At 48.3% G+C, this 24561-nt stretch overlaps 1 protein-coding gene across 3 annotated transcripts in view; it reads right to left on the bottom strand.

The window, feature by feature from the left end:
- LOC121597632 (serine-rich adhesin for platelets) overlaps nucleotides 1–24561 on the bottom strand; it is a 136854-nt gene that overhangs the window by 8461 nt on the left and 103832 nt on the right. The window contains exons 1-8 of one of the 3 annotated variants that reach the window (XM_041923523.1): nucleotides 11050–11148; nucleotides 7745–8080; nucleotides 7558–7677; nucleotides 6267–7478; nucleotides 4596–4988; nucleotides 3461–4306; nucleotides 1554–2391; nucleotides 1056–1465 (exon numbers count right to left, since the gene is read on the bottom strand). In XM_041923523.1, the coding sequence (XP_041779457.1) occupies nucleotides 1056–1465; nucleotides 1554–2391; nucleotides 3461–4306; nucleotides 4596–4988; nucleotides 6267–7478; nucleotides 7558–7677; nucleotides 7745–8080; nucleotides 11050–11133 (4239 nt within the window). In that variant the 5' untranslated portion in view covers nucleotides 11134–11148. Of the gene's footprint in view, nucleotides 1–1055; nucleotides 1466–1553; nucleotides 2392–3460; nucleotides 4307–4595; nucleotides 4989–6266; nucleotides 7479–7557; nucleotides 7678–7744; nucleotides 8081–11049; nucleotides 11149–24561 lie in introns of those variants that run through there. The other 2 variants (XM_041923521.1, XM_041923522.1) reach the window with 2 other exon arrangements.

Genomic DNA, 24561 nt, shown 5'->3' on the forward strand with positions numbered 1-24561 from the left:
CACAAATAGAGGGGGCGATGAAGGATGGTGGCAATGTTATGGTAAAAGTTGGTGAGAGTGAGTGTAATAAGGATGGAACGATCAGGTAAACGGGTTTTGAACAAGTTAGCATGCTTTTCGAGCCTAACCAAAACTACACTCCACAGTTACTTAAAGCTAATGATCTGATGGTGGTAGAGATTTAGCTGGTTTTAAAATGGACGATATGAGCGCTTGAGCGTGTTTTAGGATTATTCCTAAGATTAAACATTCCACCGGATGGGCCATCCAGCCCACGAAATATCCTACACCATGCAGGAGAGGTGCGGTAGAGCAGTATGAATCGCGGTGCTTTTCTAGGCGTTGCTGTTGCTTTGTTTTGTTTCCGTTTTTTTTTAATGAACCATTCCAAGGTCTAATTAATTGAAGCAGCTTTTGTTTCCGAAATTAGAAAGTGTGAACGTAGCAATTATACGAATATTTACAAAACTTACTATCACTGGGTTTGCTTCCTTGGCTATGATTTTTTGTTTTCTACCGGAACACTACCGACACTCACACACACTCTCATATATGCTAAAGAAAAGAAATTAAAAGTAATGTGTTCCACCACGTGTGTGTGGAAGCTTAACCTTACGTTTGAGGAATCTCACAAAAAATGTATAAATGAAAAGCTATCGCAACTCGAGTGGAAAAATAATCAATGAAAATTGTATTTTCGACGGGTTGGAAGCGCCTTACTTTCTCCAAATTATGTACAAACACACACACACACACACGGGCGAGTGGGTAATGTGTTAATTTTGGGGGACTTTTATATTTCTACGTACGTAAAAACACCTGTACCGGAAAAAGAAGTATTTTACTAAGAGTTTTTCCCTTTTCACATCATGCACCTAAGTAGAGAGTTTCCCGCTAATCCCATTCCCCCATTCGCTATTTTCCGCTCAAGTTTTACCATAACACAGCTCCCAAAACACGCAAACTATCAACAACAACACAGCGCTGATACAGCAGCAGTGGGCACATGCGTAACGCAAGCAAAGATCACAGTAATAGAGAAGCAACAGTCTTACGTAGTCGTCCGGCTTCAGCAGGTGGCACTTGGCCTTCAGCGCCTCGGTGTTGGCGAACCGGATCTTGCTCTGGATCAGCAGCTTCTTCACCTCGGCCTCCATGTCCTCGTCGAACTCGTTGTTCGAGCTGCTGCTCGTTTCGTGCGACATCGACCGAACGAACGCGGCCGACGAGTTGTGCTTGTCGACGGAGCGTAGGGAACGGCGTCGGACGCCGCTTGTCGTACCACCGCCGACACCTCCAGCGCTCAACAATCCGTTCAACCCGCTGCTGTTGCCGCTCGATTCAGCCATCGGTGCGAGTGGCGTTCCCTCGAGGAAGGAGAGCGAACCATTCTTTCGTCCACTGATGTTGCTGGTCGATTGGGGCGGGCTGCCCGATTTGCTGGACCAGGAGTTCATGTTGTTGCCTGTTTGGTCGAGGGAAATTCAATTACAAAAAACGCATTAGATTGCATTGCAAAAAAAAGGTTTAATAATGCAACTAGCGATCCTTACCATATCGATCATCCATCCGGTACTCGTCCAATCGCTTGCGGCGATTGAGCGAGTTCGCGTTCGTCTCCGACTTATTCGCCGATTCCGACTTGAGCCGGAACCGTGGCGGCGACAGCGAATCCATATTGGCCGCCGACAGCGACGACGACGCACAGTCCGACTGCGAATCGATAAAGTTCCGATAGTCGTCGCCAAAGTCGAGCAGCCGGCGGGCCGCATCCGTATCCCGGTCCTCCGAGTACGGTTCGGACATGTACTTCTCCTGGTAGTTGTCCCACGCCTGCTCCGAGAAGCTGCTCATCTCCTCCGTGCCCGTGCCGGTTCCGTTCAGGTCGGTTTCCGCCTTCTCCACACCATCTAGATTATAATTAGCGAGCGCCGCTAATGATCCTAGATTGAGACTGCCGCACCGGGTGCGCGTCAGTGAGCCGATGCGGAACTCGGGCTTCGCCATCGCGCAGCCGAACTCTTCCTCGCTGTCCTGCGAACGCTTGGACGACGAACGGGCTGCTGCCGTGGTCGTTTGCCGCACCGAGGACGACTTGCGCGAGGAAGAACCGGACAGGGAGGACAGCGTAAGCAGATCGTCGGATAGCCGCAGCCGGCCGGAAAATGATTCCGACTTTAGCAACCGTCGGCTGGAGGCAATAACGCCACCGCCCGCCACACTGCTGTTGCTGCCGCCCGTCCCGGACAGTTGTATCTCGCGCAGCGGTTGCGCGCTGCCAGCGGCGAGCGCGTTGTACTGTAGGAGCAGCGACTGCTGCAGCAGATGCAACGTGGACGAGCTGTGGTGCGGTGGTTGCGATTCGTCCGAGCCCGACTCATCAATGCGATTCTAAAAACAAAACGGACAAAAAAGAAATAAAGTATTTAAGTAGGGAAATATTATCTTAAAGAGATATGGGATACACATACAGTAAAATAAACTGATTTCACTCGCGGATCAAAACTACCTGTGCATATGCGCTCTGTGCGGTTATCTGACAGGCACTGACACGGAGGTGAAACTTCACAGCGTACTGTTAATATGGAATGGAACATTCTCGTCACGTTCTTTTTTTTATCAGCAGTGCAAAACTGCAACAAGAGGGCAAGAGGAAGCACGAAGAAAACCCCGACACCGACGCAATATTTACATTTTATCTCACCTTTACACAGGGGTTGCCTCATTGCATCTGTGTTTGTCGGAAAAGTAAACCACAAGAGAGTTTGAAACGTGTACAATAAATTTAAAAAAAAATAACATGCCAAACTTGCACTTTTGTCTCATCGCCTTTCTGTGTCGATGATATCATGCACACAGCACCAATAATGATGGCAACGAGCCAAAATATTCCATTTTAATATTGACTTTTGCACGAGACTTTGTTTTCAATGCAATTTACACGAACACTTCCACTTGAAATGCATTACAATAAACCCATAACTTGACGTCAGTCAAGCGCGCTCGTTCGATTTTGATTCGATTCGTCAAAAACGCTCCACTCAGGAGTGATGCAACCTTCAATCGCAACCGCAACCACAAACCAATCTACTAGCGAGTACAATATAGTTTTGGCGCTATACTTTGGCGTTTATTAACACAGTCTAATAAAATAATTTTCCCCGCAGCAGGAAAGCGCAAACCGCCCACAATTCGACACACGAGGTTGTGTGCATTGGGCAACCTCGCCCGTGTGGGTTGTGGCCGGCGGTCGGTGTTCCGAAAGCTTCGTCCGAAACCAATTTAAAACCGTCCAACAACAAGCGACGAACGGCCGCCACACAGCAGCGCCAATTGCAAATGCCATTAATTCACCTTGCAAGCAAGCACACGACACGTGCAACAGTTTTTTTTTTGTCTTTTTTCTTTTTCATTTTCACCACACACACGACACAGGCTCACACAGAGAGCACGAACTCACCTTGCGACGCGGACGCAGCTTGCGCTTCTTGAGCGAACCCTTGCTTTCGGCGTTGCGCACGACGGTCTGCTGACTGGAGGTTGGCTTCATGCTGCCGCGGGATCCAACCATCGACGAGCCACTGCCGGCCCGGGCCATCGTGTTCAGTGCCGATTCGCTGATCGAGTAGTTGCGGTGGTCCGTCAGCGGTCGTCGGTTGCCACTGTCATTGCTGCCACCGGCACCGACGTCACCGCCACTGCCACTGTGCTGCTTGCGGTCGTCGTTGCCGCCACCGCCACTGCCACCGGCACTGTCCGGTCCGCTCGTGCCCCCACCACCACCACCTCCACCGCCACCGTACTGGTTAATTTCCACGCTCGATGCGTTCAGCTGCGACATGCACGACACCGACCACGGTCGATCGGTGGCGGATCGGTGCGGTCTACGCTTCACTACCGTCGACACGCTGCCTGCTCCACCGCTGCCATGCACGGCCGATGTCGAGAGCGAAGGGCTCGAGCTGGCGGCCGTTACACCGCCGGCTCCACCGGCTCCCCCGGTGGCGGTGGCGGCAGCCGTGCCGCTGCTTCCGCCTTTCGAATTGGTGGCGACGCCCTCGTCATCGTTCGAGTTCTCGGACGGGTAGGACGTGCCGTCGTTCAGCAGCTCCTGGGACGTTTGCGTCTGCTCGCCCTGCAGGCAGGTGGCGACCGAGTTGGCCAGCCCCTCCGAGCTGTCCGTGTCGCGCGCGATCGAATCGGAGTCGGTGTACTCGCCCGACGCTTCACAGTCGGTCGTCGGTGCGGAGGCTGGCAGCAGTGGTGCCGACACCGGTGCGTCTAGCGGTTGCTTTTCAAGCCATTCCTGTGCAGGAGGGCGGGAGAGAGAAAGGGAAGAACAAAAAACGAAAGTGGCACATTAGCAAAACAAGTGTTTACAATTTAATCAGCTGGTTTTCGTTCAACACACAGGTACCGCCCGCGTTCGGCGAGCTCATCCAGTTGCGACACACAGCACGTCGACCGTCGACGTTAGTGAATGGAACTAACAACGGGGCGTTACCCTTCCTGCAAGAAGCCACAGACCATCCCCAAGCAGAGAAGGGCTCGCTCCAGCCCCTCGTCGGCCTTGCAAACGCGTCATGCACACTTACCTCGATTAGATTCATCTTCAGATTGCTCATGGCTTTCTCCGCCTTTCGACCGTGACCGTGATGGTGATGGTGATGGTGATGCTGACTGTGAGCGGTGCTGGCAGCACCGTGCCGGTTCGCCCCCGTTTCGACGGCAATCAGCCCCACCGGCAGCACGGGATGGTGGTGGCTGCTGCTGCTGTTGTTGCTGCTGCTATTGTTAGCACTGTAGTTGTGATGATGATGGTGGTGATGGTGATTATAGTAGTGGGGATTTTTCACCACCGTTTTGGGCGTACTGCCACCGGCCACGGCCGCCGCCGCCGCAGCTGCAGCCGCGTTTTTGGCGAAAATTTCGTCACGCACCAGCGTTTCGGCATGCAGCACTAACCTTTGGATCGAGCTGGTTGCATACTGCGAGGCGCGAGAGCGAGAGAGCACGGACGTTCGTGAAGCAAGAAAATAAAATGAAGAAAATGGTGAGAAAATGTGTTGTTTCAACCGGGTGAGTAGAGTTCCGTGCTGTTTGGTTGGTTTGAAAGGCTGAATGAGCGTATCGAACTAGGAGATTGCGGTGTATAAGATATGGATTTTATCGAGCCGCGCGAAAGGAAAAGCACTTCCAAAACTGCAACCTGTAACTAGGAGCGAAAGTACTACCACTTTGGTGACGGAAGAACACACACGCCACACGAACAGTGCGCGCCCCTGTTAGGTATCTAAGGCCACCTCTCTCCGTATCTCGCGAATGATAAGATACGCTTACAAAACAAAACAAAGAGACGATCACACACCAAAAAAAAAAAAAAGGTACACAAACACCACCACAAGGCCGCTCGCAAAAGCGATGTTCTATCGGTTGCCCCCTGTTCTCTCTTGTGGTTTTGCAAAAGCTGTCGCCACGAGCGCTTCGTGCATACTGAGATCGGGGGCAGCCTGGGACCGACACCGCAACCTCCAAACGATCAATACGCACATATGTATGTGCATTTGCGTCTCTTCGCTGTGCGAAACTAACACACATTTTGCCGCCACACACTAATGACGTTGATTATCGAAACACACATCCGCGTTCACTCGATAGACGACGGGTAAAGGGGGTGGTTGGTTGGTGGTGGTCTTCCATTTCGTGGAGATGCAAAAACAACGAAAATAATTGCAATCAGCTATAACACGCTCGCACACACATAGACGTAGAAATGCGTTTTTTTGTTGTTGTGTGTGGCACGGTGATGTATGAGAGATGGGGTAAAAACAAGGATGGAGAACAACACACTTGTGACCAGCTGCACGTAAGCACAATTTGAACGAAAAATCGATACATTACTACAATCGCTCGTTCGAGGCTTGAGTGGCTTGAGCGAAACACGGTGAAGCGAAAGAATATGAGCTTTAAATGTAAAAAAAAGAACTTCAACAAGTTGACTTCGATAAAACGCAAGCGAGAAAACGTGTAACGACTAAGTTCATTAACATTCAAACGCAACAACAACAACAACAACAACAAAACAGTAACTCGAACAGTAAACGCTTTTCGTTCGGCACAATGTTAAGCATTCAGCAAGCACAACGCTGGGAGTCGCTGGGACCATCTCACAAAAAACCTCCCAATAATGCACAAAAAATGCTAATTAAACTCCCAACAGCAGGTTGAATGAACCCTCTTCCCTCCTGCTCCTCCTTTCTACATACCTTCGATCCCTTGGTACCGCCGTTGACACTCTCCGTGCCCTTGCCGAAACTGCCAATCGACGTCATCATCAGCGACCGTCCTCCCCCACCATTGCTGCGCCCGTTTGTCGTACTCGCCGCCTGTCCACCCTTCTGGGACGCATCGCGCGAAAAGTCCAAACACTTCTTCGACTTCGGTTCCCGCCCGGCCGTCATCTTTAAGGCACCGGTCGACGCCACAAGCTCCTCCCGCTGATGCTTATCACCACCTCGGTCCGCCGGTTTGTTTTCCTTCTCCTCCTCTTCGCCGGCCTCGCGAGCCGCTTCCGCACGCTTCCGCACCGCTAGCAGATCATCGTCGTCTTCTTCCTCCTCTTCCTCACCGCCACCGTTGTTGTACACCCACTCGTCGTCCCCTTCAGAAGAGGACGCAGAGGGCGACGATGTACCGGGTGAGGACGATTCGTCCGATTTGGTCCGCTCGCTCGAATCCTTGTTCAGCTCCGAGTCCGTGTCGAGATGTTTGAAGTAAAACGTGGCGCAATTCTTCGACTTGCGATTGGAGCGGTTAAACTTCGACGAGTCGCTCACCTTCGACCGCTTCTGCTTGCCAGACGAACCGCCGATCGGGGAGGATGATTTCGCGTTGCGCAGGGATCCCTTGCCGGCTTGACGCTCCTTCGGCACGATTGCTGCTCCGTTCACGCTCGCATTATTGTTTACCACATCGAGTCCGGTGCTGCTGAGCAGTGGGGCGGCTCCATCGACCAGATCGCACGACCCGATCAGCAGTGACTTTTCGCTCTCGATCGTTGTGTTGTTGTTGTTGTTGTTGTTGAGAATGTTCTCCTTCAGCACGGTCGCGGCGAGGGCGGCGACTTCGGTGGCTCCGTTCGTGCTGCTGGTCTGCGTCAGTGTCGTGGCATCGGAAAGTGTCGTCGTCGTCGATAGGTTGTTGATGTCTGCTTCCATCATAAGATTACCCGAGCTCGGTGAGGATGATGGTGCTACTGCGCTGCTGCTAGTTAAAATGCCCCCGCTACCCGGGTGGTACTGAACTTCCTCCTGCTGCTTCTGGCTGCTGGCGCTGCCGCTGCTAGTATTGTTGTAGGCGCTGCTGCCCACTGTCGCTCCACTGTAGGCAATGATTTTCGGCACAATTTCACTATCGCTGCCTTCAGAATCGGCATCGAAACCAGCGTTGGACAGCTTCTTTACCTTAACCCATTCTTCCTGCAAAGAAAAAAAGAAGAAAATAAAGTGATTAGTACGGCTGAACTGCGATTAAGTTCTGTCAGTGTCGTGTACTTACATTATTCAATGTGTCGTTGTGATTAGAACCCTGAGATTTGATGCTGGAGCTGCTGACACGGGCTAGCTTGTTGGCCGGCTCCTCATCCGTGTCCGACAGGCTAGCGTTGTTGTCCGAGCTCTGCATAAGCGAATAAAAAAAAAATCAAATCACTGTCCATTTCTACTTCCACTACAGAGGTACTTACCGAAGTCTTGCTGTCCAACAAACCCTCCAAAAGGCACTGTATCTCGAACGCTTTCAGGTAGAGCAGATGGTAGCGCCGCTCTAATCCTTTCACGCCTCCTCCACCGTTCTCTTTGCCCTTGCCGTCAGCGGTCGGTGCTACGCTACTATTACTATTATTATTATTATGGCCACTGGTGCTGTTGCTGTTGCTGCTGCCGCCACCGAGCGATGCTTCGACGTCCGGCGTCAGGGAACCCTTGCCGGATGCGGACGAGGCAGACTTTCGGTCACGTTCGTAGCTACGAATGCAAGCTGCTACTGCCCGGGAGTTCGATTTGATTTCGCGATAAATTTCCTGCAAGTGGATAAGAGGAAGAACGTACACATTAGTGTGTTTGTCGTATTGGTAGTGTGTTAGTGCTGCGCACAAATACTCCGTCGGCTTGCGATTAGCGGGCATTAAAGCGCCCTTTGAGGACCCAAAGCTGTAATCGATTTTGCAGCTTCGGGGGCCTGATAAGCTGCTATCGTGTGGCTGATTGCTGTTTTGCCCGTCTCCAATCTGGCGGGTTTGTGGTCCACTGCAGTACGGATGAGGGTGCGCTTGCGTATCAAACAACGCAACAGCAGTTACATGCCCCATTGGACTTGTGTGTTTGTGTGTGTGTGTTTACCCATTAGCGCTTATCTAAGCGACAATATCGTAAATTACTATCGATCCATGCTGAAAAGCCATCGCGCTGGGATGATGATTCGCTTACAGGCGTCAAAAGAAGCATCGTTACCTGTCATCACTAACAGGGCGGCGGGACCAAACCCCTTTTGAATGCGCCCATATGCGCGGACACAGACAATGGGGCCCCCGGTCGTGTTTTTCCCATGTATTGTAAACTGTAAAATTATGTAAATCAGGTTCCGTTTGCCACTGGGGCCACTAAGGCCGACGCATCACGACGACACACCTTCATTCCAAATGATGTAGTGCGGGCGAGTGCCTGTAACCTTGATGAAAGAAAACGAATCGATGTTTACATGACGCTGTTTTCGGGCCTGGGTGCGGTTTGGAAGCCGCCATCAATCGGTTAAAGGAACCCGCTGCCGCCTCACCACACAAAGGCTATCATTTTCGGCAATTTTTCGGTACTCCGGAACCCCCTTTTCCGTGGGGAAGGGGGTAGCTAGGCCTGAAAATCGCCAGACGAAGGCAGCGGAGTGGTAAAACGATTTATAAGCGCCTTAGAAACGATCGTTCGCGCTCGAAACGTTTCTTCTTTTTCCGGGTGTATTGTACTCGATCGGAATCGAATTAGAACGCAACCTTGGAACAGTTTCGAAAGAGTTTACATATGCGTCGACTCACTGGCTCCAAATGGAATTTTTGGTGCGATCACACAGCTCTGGCAGCTGAACTGAAGATGCTAGAGCAGGAAGCGCGGACAAATAAATACTCATACCCCCGTTCGCTAGCATACACATATCATCAACATCGCTAATTTTTACAACCGCTGCATTAACCGCTGATTAAGGACAATGATTAGAAAGGAACGCGAGGTCGTAAAACGGCTGTTCTAAACTGTCGCACACACGCTCCCGACCCGACGCTCCCGGGGTGAAGTGAAAGTAGCCTTGTTGTGTGCGCCCGCAGTTGTTCGGTTCAATCACTCACTCACTCGCTCGCTCATTTCCCATCAATAAATTCACTAATTGCACGCCCCTTGAGAACCCGAAGAACCGCCACTAATTGGACCTCTTTCACCACAGGTTGACCGGCAGAAGGCGAAGAAGAAGAAGAAAAAACAAAGCAACCCCCTGCGGCCACAATATCATGCACACGCTGGCTCTACTTACTTATGGCGAGGAGCAACAACAAGACCACTGGGACGGGGACCACCCAAACAAAAAAAAAAAAACTTTGGAGAAATTGGGTGGCAGGTGTGAGATAGGCCAAAAGCGTGGGGTCATAAATTAGCATCGACTCTACACAGCGTGGCCGAGCGAAAACTGGGTTAGTTTCGGCGTTCCCTGCTGCTGCTGCTGCTGCTGCTCGCAGCGTACTGCTAGTTCAACTTGAAATTAGATCCGCCCAGGATGATGATAGCGGGTGCGCCTGCGGCACTTTGGCGATGCTTTTTTTTTTGCATCGTCACTCTACCGGTCACTGGATTTTTTGATTCGCAGACGACGACGCACTTTCGCATGAATTGGCGAACATTAATGAGATTTTAGTACTGCTTTCAAGTTGCTCGCATTAAATCGGTCACGCGCAAACGGGCATGAGGAAATGGCAAATTTTTTTCTCACTTTTTGCGACCTTGTTGCTTTCTTTTGCCGTTTGAGGCGTAAGAGACTTATGAGCGTTTGAAGATCACAAAAAAACTAAGAGAAAAAAGTACCAAAAACACAACCAAAGCAATCATTTTCTTCTTATGAAACCGATGATGTGCTTATGGAGTTCGCTCGCGCTCGCTGGTAATGATCAAAGATACATAAACTTTTCGCTCGGCCGGTGCGCGCGCCTCGGCGGGGGATACTAACGAGCGAAGAAGCGCTGGATGATGGCTTTTTGACAGGTGTGATTTATTTCTTTTCCGCCCTCAGTCTTACTTCAAAAGACGGGGACAGGGAAAACAAAAAAGCGCCAGGAAAACGCTTCAGACGTCCTTCCCGTTTGTTAGTTTCTACCACACCGTCTTTCATCTGCAGCAGTGTAAACGTATCGAAACCATTTGGACGAAAACCCAAAACTGGACCGATTACTTAACTCGAAAAAAAAAACATTTGGTTTAGAGTTTTTGTCTGAATTAGTCAGAGGTTTTTTGTTGTTTCTCAGCTGCAAGCTATGATCTCGCGCAGTTCAAGACACTTATCTTGGAGATCTTATTGGTGGCGATCGCATAATGCTTCTACTGCTCAATATTTCAGAGCACGCTATCTTTTGGTGTTTTTATCTTTTATAAACCCACAAAAAATATTTTGAAATGACGAAACACCGCGACGTTCTTCCCACGGCGAACATTAAGCGTCTGCAGGAATGTGCGAGGACGCAATACGAATTTTACGACCGAACGACCGTAAGTGTGTGCTGATATATAATCTCTCTCTCTCTAGGGTGTAGACGAAGTGCATGTCTAGACGACTCTGTCATCTGTTCGTCCAACAAAACTAAACCTTCGACGTTCTTCGGAGCTATTTTACCAAAATGTGTGACTTTGACTGCTAAGACTGGGTGGTGATCCGCACGCACCCACATTCCTGCATGATCGTGTGAGCCAGGCGAACCCCCAGAACCTGATCCAGATGGTTGGTAAACAAACAAACACTTACATTGAGCTGCACGAACACCCGCGATGCCGATCGACGACGAACTGCTGCAATTCGGTGCCCACCGTTCTGTTCCATCGTCAGCATGATTACTGATGGGTAAGGGGCTTTAGTTGCGAAAATCTCCGCCTAAAACCTTAAACAACACTCTCCGAATTATTATACTCCTACTTCTTCTCTCTGAGCACTCTGCTTTCTTCACAGTTGGAGATCGATCGCAAAAACCCTGTGTGCCCCTACTACTAAATCACACCACATTTCACGCGGGCCTATATAGCATAAACACCCTATAAATTAGCACTGCGCAGCAGGTTTACTACACACCACACACACGTCCACGTCGTGTTCTTCTGGTACAATCCGAAAAAAAAATGTTTGAAACGATACTACAAATTCCACACACTTCCCCGTCAACGATGATCTTCATCGATCGTGCTGAGAACGCGGACGACACACACGGAGCACACGAACGGGTCACAAACCTCCGCCGGCTTTGGAAGACTTGCCCACCGCGCGCGCAAACACCGTTTATTTTTGGATTTTCACGGACAAACCGTCATGGTTTCCGCGTTTTTTTTCATCCTCTTAATATAAGGAAGAAGTTGTTTTTCGCTTCAGCGAGTCGGTCAGCGTCAACGATAGGTGTCGCGTTCCGAAATTGCCAACCCACAGAAGGTGGCTGAACGTCTGTCTCGCCGAAGCACCCAAAATCCGTACTGAGGTGCAAGTTTTGGAATGGTTGGGCCCAAACCCGTAACACACTCGAACAAGCGCAATGATGATTGTATACTCATGCAAAAGAAGGGTTTTTTTCTTTTTTGGAAAAATAATCACATCGTAGGCGAAAGTAGTAACAACAACATCAACCAGCCAGCCACACACAACTACGAGTAGGAAATGGAACCTTTGAAAAAGTGAAAGAAACTATCACATCGCACTCCGCGTGACGTCAGTTGCACTGGGGTGCTGTGCAATGCTGTGTGTGTCTGTCTGTACAGTTCCACCCAACGGTTTTGCTGTGTTTGTTTATCTTATCTCGAAGAAAAGCATTTGCATAATTGGTTTAGAGGCGCGCTCTCTCCCTCTCTCTCTCGTTGTATCTCTAATATTTGCCCAAGGGCTATCGGTTTCTTTATCGGCATGAGCCGCAACGCCTTACTCCGTAACTGCTAGTAATGCTGCTGCTGCTGCTATGATTCACCCACCCCGAGAGGACCCCGAGTGAAGATCAGGATCGGAATGCACACACAACAAAAAAAAAACAAACTTTCAACCGTACGGTGGAATACTTTGCTCAAGCATTTTCTCCTCCCTCAGGTCCCGATGCAAACCCATCTCGTCGAGGCTAATGATCCACGGGGGGTTGGTTGCACACAGGTCACAAACCGTGTGCTGACTCTGGGTAACGTACAATTTATAGACCTCTCGCCGTCGCACAAACACGCCCCGACATGATCCTCACGATGAGTGTGAATCATCTATTTTTATGATCGTGTTTTAAAACGCATCGACCGTTGGTTTCAGGGGCCTTTTGAACGCAAAAAAAAAGGTTGCCTTCGCTTCGCCGGAGTGGTTGCATTCTTGAACTCCCGATGGCAACGGGAGAGTGTGCGGAAAAGCGTACAATTTTCTACAACATTCTTGCAGATACTGCGGATACTGAAGCTAAACCCCATGGTCCCAAATGCTTGTGCTGTTTGTGGGTAAACCGCCTTCAAAGTCTTAATTATAATGTGGCGCAAAGTGTTGCCGCATTGTTGGAGGGCGCGATGGCAAGAAATTACAATTTGTAAAGCTAATTCCCCGTCGTTAGTGGTTCAAGCGTACAATAGGGATGACGTGTGAGGCCCCGGAACGAACGTTGCCAAACCATTTATGAGCACGATGATGAATGGATCGGCTGGCACGCGGTCGAACAAAATCCTGATCATCGTGCGTTCCCTGCATTTTCCAGTTTGCCACTTTCTGTCATCACTCACAGCACCCCGCAGAGGATTAGGTTGCCGCTTGAACCCTTTTTAAACGGCTTTCAATCATTTTACCACCTCGCACCAGCGCGCCAACCGTTTGCATATGCCCGACACACCCGACCCGAACACACCAAAAAGTGCATTTGACAAAACGGTTCGAAAGTTCCATTAACACCTTCATTCAAACGCGCGAGACGTCTTCATCTGCACTGCCTTTTGTGGCTTGGGGAGAGCAACATAACCATGCAGAAGAGCATACCTACCCGCCATAATTGAGTGTCATCGAACATTAATCTTCTTTCCATGCACACACACTCTCTGCACTCTCTATCTCTCTTCATGCTGTTTTATTTTCTATTGCCCTTAAAGCAAATAATCGGTTTCAAAAAGCCGGTTAAAGATGACACTTTCCCTCGCCACTTAGCCAATCCACACATCTAGAGAAATAGATTTATGACCCTGTCCCGTCTTTAAGTGTGCTTCGAAGGCGCAGGACATGGCACACACCTCGGGTATTTGGGCGGAAAAGATTTGTCATCGTTTTCAAACAGCCGAGTCTGAGCAACAGCGTAGAGACCCCTTCTTCTCACGTGGTGCACATGCATCTCTTGTGCAATCCGCGCGTCGCATGCCTCAATTTAGATTGCTTTCCTGCAATCTCCCACGGGACGACGTGATTTATCCAAACGGAACATTGCTTTATTTATGCTGCAGATACTGAGAGGAAAACGAAAATCATGTTTCACGGCATGCATTTTTCCCGCAAACTAGAGAAGTAAAATACGACACAAAACCTCTCGTTCTTTTATTGCTCGCACACAAACACGCGCGTGCAATAATACCCCCGGACGACCGCATGACGCATCGCTATCTCAATATTGAGTGTTTTGTTAATTTCATGTTAGAGCTGACGTTTGCAGTTTTGCGATATACTAACGGGGTACCACTGTGGCATTTAAACACACACACCTTCAGGTCAACGCCAAACAAACCATCACCGGGCGCACTTTAAAACCCAATGAATGCCTCGAATTCGAGCTTACAGAAAAATGAAGGGAGCTTTTGCGTTATGCTGCTGCATTGTAATTATTATTTGTTATTGCTTCTTCCCCTCTCCCGTCGCTGATTCTGCGATATAGTGTGTGTGTGTTGCACAAAACCCGCTGGTGGTACGTGTCATTCGAAACCAAACATACTGCTTCGAAGGTTACAACAATCCCCTTGCCGCATCGAATTGCCTGCACAGAGCGCGATCGCTGCAGCTGCACTTCTTGATGCTTTTTGATTTGGCCGAGCGAGCGCTCAAGGACTTTATTAAAGTTGGCCTGCTGTAGCCTGTGAGTGCATAGGGTTTGGATAGGTTTCGAAACGGTTTCCCTGCAGACGGTGGTGCTGACGTACCCTTGCAGCCCGATACCAGAACCAACCTAATGACAGGAGTACCGCTCCTCCCCGAGGCTAATTATTCTGACATTTTGCTGCAGATTCAACCAATCTTGCTTCGTTAAACAACAGCAACAATAACGTAAATCTTTGCCACTTCCATCGAGACATCGACATATACACAAAGGAAAATTGTTGCAAATTGTCGTGCGATACCGTGCTGCTGGCTATGGGGATTTGGTTGGTTCCGCTGAGGCTGACGCAAACAAACGGCACACAAAGTTCTAGATTGAACCCAGGCTCCTGGGATCGAGAAAAGCCTGGGCCGATTCGTGCTCGAGCGTTTTTCTGCTGTAAACGATCTTACCGATTATTGCCAATCAATAATGTGCCAAAGATCACGAGAAGCCTTCGGTGTGGCGTGCGGTGAGCTGGGCAAAACGATCGATTTCCAACGTTCAATGGTAAGGGCAGCAACTATGCACACAATCTCATCTTATTCTCATTGCCAAACTGAACTCAAACGAGTCTCAGTTAAGTTACTCGTTTTATTTGAACGTTGCGCAAAGCTTGGTTTGAAATATCTGTGCTGTTGATTTGTTTAGGTGTGGTGGTTTGTGGTTTTACGCTCCCAGCAAACCGCAAACTATGATACAATTTTTGTTCCAATTGTTCTTCCACAACTCTCGTCTCTCGTCTGATAAATCATTTGAAAGAATTTCCTCAAATTAGCTTCCGCATTGGCATTTAAAAAAGAAAGAAAGAGCACAGTCGGAACTAGCCATCGCCGTTAACAATTCAGTCACGCTCTCGGAAGCTCGTTAGTGTAGCACCATTGTATCACGAGCCGAACAAACAAAGCCCAGTGAAGAGCAATCTTTAGCGGGACCTTAACTAATGTGGGCGGTCTCAGCACCGCACCACCGTGCAACAGAAAATGCCACCACACTTTCACTTGTTTTCAATGCACAACTCACGAAGTCTGGGCGAGCAGCACGAGCCATCACTGGCGAATGAAAGTCATGTTCTGGAATGAACTATTCTTAAGCTATTGCAAACACTCGTAAGAATATGATGACACATATTTTCTAAATAACTGTAAAGGTGTATGCAATCCGCATTACAAAAGTGAGTTATTTAGCGTTGTATGTAAAATGATTATGTCTGTAAAGGGATTTGCTTTTACAGTTCTTCCAGTGTCAATGAACGCATGAAAATAAATATCTAAACCCGCTTACTCATCACCTCAGTGCTGCAAAAGGTGAGGAAAAGTGCATTTTCACTTGCACGGTAAGTTATTTCTCTTCCCTTTCCCTGACAGACGTTTGTTCAACATTTTATTACCGGGCTTTGTTCGTGATTAGCTAATTTGGAGGAGTCGCGGTACACCGGCGCACGACGAACCGTTGCATAAATGCCCCCACACCTTCTTCGCGCCTTGGGTCGCAGTCACTACGAGTTCGGTGCAACAAAGTCGTGCTGGTGCTCCCTCCTCTTCAGAGATTACTGCCAATCGATTGATGATTTGACGATTCTTAAGCTTCTTTTGCCGTCCTCAGCTTCAACGCTCAACTCGCCTGATCTTGATAGTGACGAAAGAGAATGGATCTGATATGGTGTGTTTATTGTTACTATTCAATTAATTGTGTGCCATTGTTCGGATCCGGCAGGAGGTCAATTCAATGCTGCTATTACAGATACATTGCAAATTGTTGCTGCCATTGGACCCATGTCCTGAGGATTGGGAATTTCTAATCGCAGTGAAAATAGAAGACAAGCCGCGATCTGATATTGCTTATCGATCATTCACCTTGAGTGCGATCTCCGCAAACGAAACGAGTGAAGAGATCTTCCTCGACTATACGGGGAAAAGCATTCGAATATGCTTCCCTTCAGAGCTTCAAGGCAATCGCCTTCTTGATGAACCTTCTTCGAGTATCTATCTTGTCTGTCGCATCGAAAGAGCAATACACAAACGGTACCGAATCCTAAAGTCATCTTGAATCTTTGGATGATGTTGTGCCTCTTTTTTCTGGGATATAATATGGTAGAGCACCGGCATCGCCGTGCCCATCACTGATTCTTCTTTTCCATTCAATGCGCAACACAGTTTCCGTGACGTGATCGTAGACATAAACACAACGCGCCCGCGTCAAGCGCACTTCCTACGGACTCGAGCGATGCATTTTTGCCGATGCAGCAATCATCCTCCGCACAGTTTGCTAAGGGTGCAGCGGCAGCAACAGCATCCCCCTGAGGCAGTGCAGCAGCAGCAGCAGCAAAGGCGTTTCCAGAAGCCCAAACAAACTGCTGAACATCCATTAGTTCGTTGCGTCGGGGAATGGTCGATTGTATGGATCACGGTGCACAGTGCACAGTTGATGGGTAGATGATGCCATCGTTTGTTTGGACTTTTCCGGAAGCTGAGACGCGTTTGTGATGTCCAGAGATGAGGCGGATGAGTAAATACGGTTTCTGCCAGCCAACTCCTCAAATCCCAAGCTTTATGAAGCGAGGTTGGACCACAAACAACTAGCCGGAACCGTAACCGCGTGTGTTCCAGTGCAGACATCCGATGACAAGATCACGGCGCCATTTGACAGAGAGTAATGGCTCGAAACATACGAAAAAGGGCACCGGATCACCGGACTTTACCGCTCCACGAACACGCATAAAACAGGTGAAACAGAGGGCGAAGCAGTACTGCCATGGAGATGGGGGAATATCTTACGCCGGTACACGATCATCAGTGGGACAACGAGACAGTCGGTAGCGTTATTTATATCCCGTGCCAGTCCCGTTTTGGAAATAATACTTAATGATGTAATACGTAGCATAGTAGAGCCGAATAATCACTTGCAAGCAGAAAGGAGAGCCAATTATTCATGCTTTATTTCGGAGTGTCATTGAATTGCATTGAGCATTTGATACGGTAACCTCTTCTGTACAACTCAGAGACCATTTAAAATTCATGCATAAAAAACCGACCAAATTAATGCCTTACAAAAGCCATATTGGGTACGTACTCTTTGCTACATTTGAATTTTCCCACGCCAATACAACCAGGAACCTGGTGAAAGTATATTTCCTTCTTAACATCCGTACCGTTCCCCAAGGCCCATCCACCAAGGTGGCGGCAACAACAGAGCACAAGACGATCGAAAAGCGGACAAACTAACCTTATTAAGACGCACGATCTGTACCGCTTATCCGATCAACTTTCAACTACCGCCGCAGGCGGCATTATCACACCGTAAACTAATTTAGTTTCCCCCGAAAAAAAAAAAAGAAAACCTTCCATCTTCTACACACAGATCTGCCAACCGTAACGGACTGCGCGTGTTTGCGTTCGGGAAGCACGGGTTTTCTGTCAGATTTCCCGCTTTTCGTCACTGACTGCCGTCCGGAGCGAAAAACGATTATTTTGTTAAACATCTCTACCAACACTGCGCTCCCATGAAGCCCACGTGTCAACCTCTTTGACCTAAATGACCCGATGCTTCACACATTTCCCTTCTTTTCTGGCATGGTCAGGCTTTCCCTGGGCGGCGCGGTAAATTGAATTATTTTCCCCGGTGCATTCCACTGGTGCATCCACTCTGCTCACGCTGCTATTTGACTTGAAGAAGAATGAGCTTGCATTGGACGAGACGATCTCCAAAAAACTAAGTCGTGAATCTCAGCAGGGGTGCGCTGCTGAGGTGAACGTCGGAGAAGCAGCACAAGGTGTCAGTAGCCTCCGCGAGACAGTTAGTAGACAGGTAACAAGGTACTTAAAATCCGGTTCAACTTTACGCGCCCAAGCAGCAGGGCAAAGATTGCGATCGCGACCATTTCGTCGGCCGGTGTTGTGTCTTTTGGGATCGAGATTTGAAATAGCCAAAGAGCGCAAGCGCGGCAGGAGATTCACCAGGTCGTGGTGCAGGCAATAAAATGAAGCCTTTAAAATTACATCAGCTGGTTGTAAATTAATCGTGCTGCAGGGGCTGCATTCTAATCACTTCAAAGGATCCGTCAAGTCCCGAATGGAGGTCGAAGGTGCTGTAAAAATGGACAAAGACACTCCACTACGACTTCTAGGTGCTTTTTAGTTCCAGTCTCTCTCAGAATCAATCGTCATCGAAAGAAAAAAGTAACGGGTGGGAGAGTTTAGTCCAGATAACGGATCTTCCCCAAATATCCAGTAGTTCAATGCACGAATACACCTCTTTAGCCGTGCACAAGGTGCACCGGACCTCGCGTTTTGTTCGAAGTAGAGCAATAAAAGCGCATCGCTCCCAAAACCTTTCGAGCGGCGGGGAATAAAATTAAACGACACGGGCAAAACGGTAAAACCTGGTGCACCGGCGTTGTCGTACAGTCCGGGCACGAAGCAGAGAATGTAGGTGACATTTCCCCTTCCATTTCTCTGCACAGATACGATCGATTTGGAGCCCTTTTTTCCTTTAACGCCCTCCCCAACAGCTACTATTACTATTACAGAGCAGAAGCAAAAAGGTACTCATTAGCCAGTGCATTAGAAAACAATAATCACAGGGCGCACCACCACTGGGGAGTGTAGTACGACAACGACGACGACTTCCAGTCAAATTAGCAGCGAGACACACGCTCTCGCCCGTCATCGTGGGACCTCTTCCGAGAGAGTTCCCTTTAATCGTTCGCAGGCTCGTAAACACCGTTTCGTGTCGTGCTGTGCTTGTGTTTCTAGAGCAAATTAGCCCTCCGAAATTAAGTCCTACTGTTGTTGAATGTTTTTCGATAATGGCATTTTATACTTCGAGAGACTAAGCCATCGCTCATTGAAGTCTAAGGGCTTTGAGGACAAAAAATAGTAGAGTTGTTTGTTATGCCCTTCCCGAATAGATCAGCATCTTCGTAGGAATTCATCATCGTGATGGAAGAGAAAGTGTTTGCCTTTGGTAGACAGCGTTCGCCCTCAATAGTCTGTTTCATTCAGAATTTCTTTAAAATAAGTCTTCCCGTTGCGATCTCTTCGTTACGATCTTTGGGAGTTGACGATGTCGTAATTTCCAAATAACCCACATCGGAATGATGAAACACACATCAAAGCGAATGGTTTGGATTGTGCATTGCACATTGGAGCATTTTTAATGCCCTTTCGATGTTTTCCGCCTGTGTAGCGGCGTAGTGTACAACAACAGCAACGTCAACACACACACACACACACACACACACACACACACACACACACACACAGATCCTACACCCCGTGCTCCGAGAACTCTAACAAACGTCCAAAGCAAACATTTGCACCCTTTTTCCCGCTATCTCTATCCCAGCAGTTGGCTATGCTACGATCTCACCCCTGCCCAGATGGCCAAACGCAAAAACGCTTACCCACCCCACATGGAGCGTGGTGTTGTATGGCGGGAAACATAACATTTGTCGGTGTGGAAACACCCCAAACCTTTCCGTCCCTTGCGTATCTCCCCTCGGCGGCTTTACCAGCATTAAATCAGATTTGATTCCTTATACGCGTTCACGTATGGTTTACATTTAAAGAGGTTTGAGCGGGGCACGGGACCAGCGGGCCAGAGGCGAAGAATAGGAAACAAATGAAAACCGACCCACTAAAAGGCCACCCCAAGGCGGTAAGGCGAAAATCCGCCTCACAGTGCATGTCGTTGGACGAAGCGGCGAAGCGAGCTGGACATGCTCCGTTACAATCGCCCTACCTTCTTTCCACAAACAGATCCCCCACAGGTCCGTCGTCTGCATCGTGTTGTTCGGGGCTTCAGTGTGCTCGATGTAAATTTGTAAATCGCTTATGTTTACAATTGGAGCATTTATTGTAAACAGTTGGAGATTTTCGCCTTCTCCTGCCCCTTTGCCACTGAGAGATCCTGACGCTCGAACGGAGGAGGTTTTGCTTTGCTTGCTAGCCCTACCCTTCATGCGATTAATTTCTCATCTACAGGTATACCCCTCGCACATCTATTCTCCCGCTTGGAATAGACGGTTTGTAACGCGAGAGAGGACGAGATGTGTGATGCAAAACATACCGATGGATGGATAAAAACAAGCACAATTTGCAATATTTACAAGACGCGATTGGGCGTCTGATCGCGAACAACTCGATACCCCCTTCTCTTGCGATGTTACATCTCATTCTTGCGGATTTTGTTGTACTAATTTCTGTTTGGACGTTCAGCACAAACACTCGAAGCATGGGTACCATTAAGGGGATTAAAATGCGCTACAATGTATGCAATCGTGCAGGAAACGATCTAAGGCACGATTTAAAAAAAATCTAAACGTGACACAAAGCGGGCCAATTGAAATGTCTTGCTCGCAAAATTATGTTTGCTTTATGATGCCATTATTTTCGTTTGCTTTTGGGAGGGGAGGATACACAATTACTTCATTTGTTACACATTATTGTACGCCTCGGAAAGAAGTTCGTGCTTGCCGAACACTTTGTGAATGAATAAAAAGGAATTGCAAACAAACAAAAGTGCATACTGCATACTCGCAATCAGCTGGCGGAAATGGCCACCTGACCACGTCCACACCGTCATCAAACCGTAGTGTTCGATTTACGTTTGTTTGCTTCCCACAAACGGCCACACGAAATATATTCACGTCGCGTCGCCCCATTTATCACATCGTTCGCTCATAATTTCTTCTCCAATTCAACACCCGCACGCTTGGGGCAGCGGCGCGAGTGTGTTATGCAATGGCGAAACAATCAGATGAACGCACAGATGGCTCGGAGAAGCCTCTTGGGCGCGCGATGTCGCGGACCAGCCGGTTCTGTTCGATGCGCGCAGCACACCGGGGTCAATTATTTGTTCGAATGACGAATCATAAAATTTGACAGCCATGGAAAGGTGAAATTTCCTTCCCTTGCAGCTAAAACAAGGGAAAGATTCTGTTTTCGGTACTACGCGAAGCGCTGTGTGTGACGCAAAGGAAAAGACGCGTGTCTAATTTCCGTTCGTCGCTTGTTGCTGGTTGCTGTCGCGCGCGCCTAGCTCACCCGAAAACACGATCGATCAATTATTTTCCAAAAAAAAAAAAAAAAAACGTAGACACTACTGCACGTCGGACAATTTCGTTCGTTCGATCGATCGATTTCGTTTGCTTATCCTTCTTTCTCTCCCATCGCACACAAGCGTAACGTAACAACAAACAGCGGCGATCAAACGCAAGACACGCAAGAAAATACAATCTCGAACATCCGCCAGTACAATTCTTCGTCCGCTGTGTTGTCTTTAGGGCAGAGTAAACTGCAAACAACAACAACAACAACAACAACAGTGGTAAAGGGTTTCAGACACCATGTTACGTACACCCGTGCCTAATAAACGATAATTTCCACATGCAGCGGACCATAATCGATGGGCTTGAAAGTCGTCCCAGTGTTTCGTTGGGGGTTCATAGGGGTGTCAAGATGAAACAAGACACATAATGTACTGCCTCCGTTAAATGCCCCCGAAAGCTCACTCATCCTGTCAACACGGTGCACGTCCGATGCACCGATAATGCTCTTTCCCTTCCTCGGCGTTCTTCTTAAATGCGTTGAAACTCTTGTTTTTCTTCTCTTGTTTTTTTATCGCTTAAAAACCTTCACGCAACACTGGAAATTAAAAATTCCCACCTCACCGAGGAGATACGGAAACGCTTGTACCAAGAGAGATAAGTGGAGAAATTGTCCACCGATTTTCGGTGGCTGCTGCTGCTGCTGCTGCTGCTGCAAAGAAACACAAATTCTTCCAATGTAAACATACACAACTCGCACGCGGTGCTGCTTCAAAAGCGAGCATACACAGCGAGAGCGAAAAAAACAAAACGAAACCCTTCTTTTCAAACCCTACAACGACGACGACGCGCTAGTGGCACACATATAAAACACTGCGCCCGCTTTCTCCCAGTTGCGCTTTTACGCAAGATCTCGCTAAAGACAATTATCTTCCGAAGACTCCTCAACCGGGTGGAGGAGGTCACAGGTCGGGTTTGGGGAACGTTGCGTGTGAAAACCTACTTACTCGTACTTTAATTAAGATAAACAGTGGGTAAACACACACACACACGTGTGCGAGCACACGCGTTCCCTTTCCTGGATGCGGAGTTTCTTGGTCCAACTCAAACCGATGTGATCGTGCGCACATGTGCGATCACACTACACTCTGCTCGGGTAGTGGACATTGCGTTTAACATGAGTAAAACATGCAGATGGGAAGACAGTATGCGATAAGATGCATTGCTCTAGGCTTAATCGATATTTCACCTTCGAGTGCTCTTACGTTACAGCACTAATCATTCAATCAGGGAATCGTGCCGAGTAGAAATTAAGATGCAAATCTAGGAAAGTCTTTTGGAAGAAATTGTCTTCCCGTTTCCATGTCGTAAGTCAACAATTTGACGAAACCATCACACATTTTTCCACCTCTCTTTAACTCTGCATTTTAAACTGAGAACAAATATTTTTTCCCTTCGTAATCACAACGTGCTGGTCGGTCGTAACCTCTCTCCACATTGCAAGTATTACGCAAACATTTAATTAAATATACGTATGAAGTTGCTCAGCGTAAGTCCCCATACCTGTCCAAGGTAATCGCCAAACAAAAAAAAAGACCAAAACTACCCTAACTTCTCGCCGAAAAAGGAAAGTTTACTTAAAGATTCGATTTAGACGGCGGCGAACTCACACGCCCGCATCACACCGGAATTCCATCCTGCACAACATGCTGTTTACGTTGTCTTACGTTTCCCCGAGACTTTTTTTTTCTCCATTTTCTTCAACCCAAAAATCGCGCAATCACCACTACCCGCGATCGATGGATCGCTGTTGTGCCTACTATTGCGCAATGTAACCGCCACATCAGACTCAACCCAACCCACCCACCAAAGATGGAAAAATCGTACACAAACACACACAGCCGCCACTGGGGCCCGATGGTGCGTCAAATTGACGAAAACAATTCCAAATTATAATTATCACCTAATACGCTAAAGGACCATCATCGTCATCATCATCATCGTCGTCGTCACACACTGCCGCCCACCACCAATGGGGAGCGCAGCTGGTGGTTGCTCACCTTCAGGGTTTCCGTTTTTGGGACCGGAATCAACCGAGACGCACTGTTGCATCATATGATGACCACCCGCGCCGTCAGCGAAGAGATTTTGCACAATTTTCATTTTTGAAAACTGTTATTTTACAACGGTTGTATTTTTCCCACCACCGGATGTACTACCTTCGCCGGAAAAGCCAACCGCCCGCGGAAGGAAAGGGATGGATAGCGATAGTGCTGGGCGATTCCGAAAGGGTTGCAAAATTATGAAAATGATAGAGTGAAAATAATCATCGCTTAAAAGGTATCATCATTCTCCACGCTCGGTATGATGATTTGTTGCATCATCATAATCACAATACTTCTGCTTTACACATTTCCCCCAAAAAAGAAAACCCTTTATTTTTTGCCGGTTTTGCGGTGCAAATTGCAAAACGATCGATCGAAGCCTGCTGGGGCGGCAATGAAAATTCACTTACCGGGCATAAACACATTTCATTAAATATTTTCTCCCCTATCGCTATCAATTAAACAGCACCCAGCGGGGAAAGAAAAATTAGTTTCCCAGTTTTGCCCACTTATTAGCTGTTGCGCAATTTCCCTCTATACTCTCTTATACTAAACCTCATATGATCCTTAACAAATCTCTCGAAAAACAGAAGAGTTCTGGTTTGAGTGTTGCCGCGGCACGGTGCAATTAATAGATCAGTCTCGCATGATGTCCATGGAACGTTTGGTGCTTACCTAAAACGAAAGCGGAAAAAGAAACAAGTAAAGAAACACATTAGTTACGGTGGTTCAGAAGGAAAAGGGGTACTACTCCCATGTCTTACAGCCATCGATCGGAGAGGATGAAACGCACAGACATAGCTCATCGATCAACTCGAATCTATTGCCTTTCTATCCACTACCATTGGAAGATACACACTACATTGGCGCACGATTGGAGCTAGTAGTACCGAACGCCACTTCAACTATCGATTTCCAACCGTTGGCGGCTTAACCTTCAGCCAACGATATCGTCGTCATGGCACACACACACACTCCCGACAGTACAAGGAGCGTGCATACAAGCAGCCGGAAGTGCCGGCGGTGGTGTGTTCGTGTTGATGGACGACGTGCGA

Source organism: Anopheles merus, chromosome 3R (assembly GCF_017562075.2).
Source record: "Anopheles merus strain MAF chromosome 3R, AmerM5.1, whole genome shotgun sequence".
NCBI classification, from domain to species: domain Eukaryota; kingdom Metazoa; phylum Arthropoda; class Insecta; order Diptera; family Culicidae; genus Anopheles; species Anopheles merus.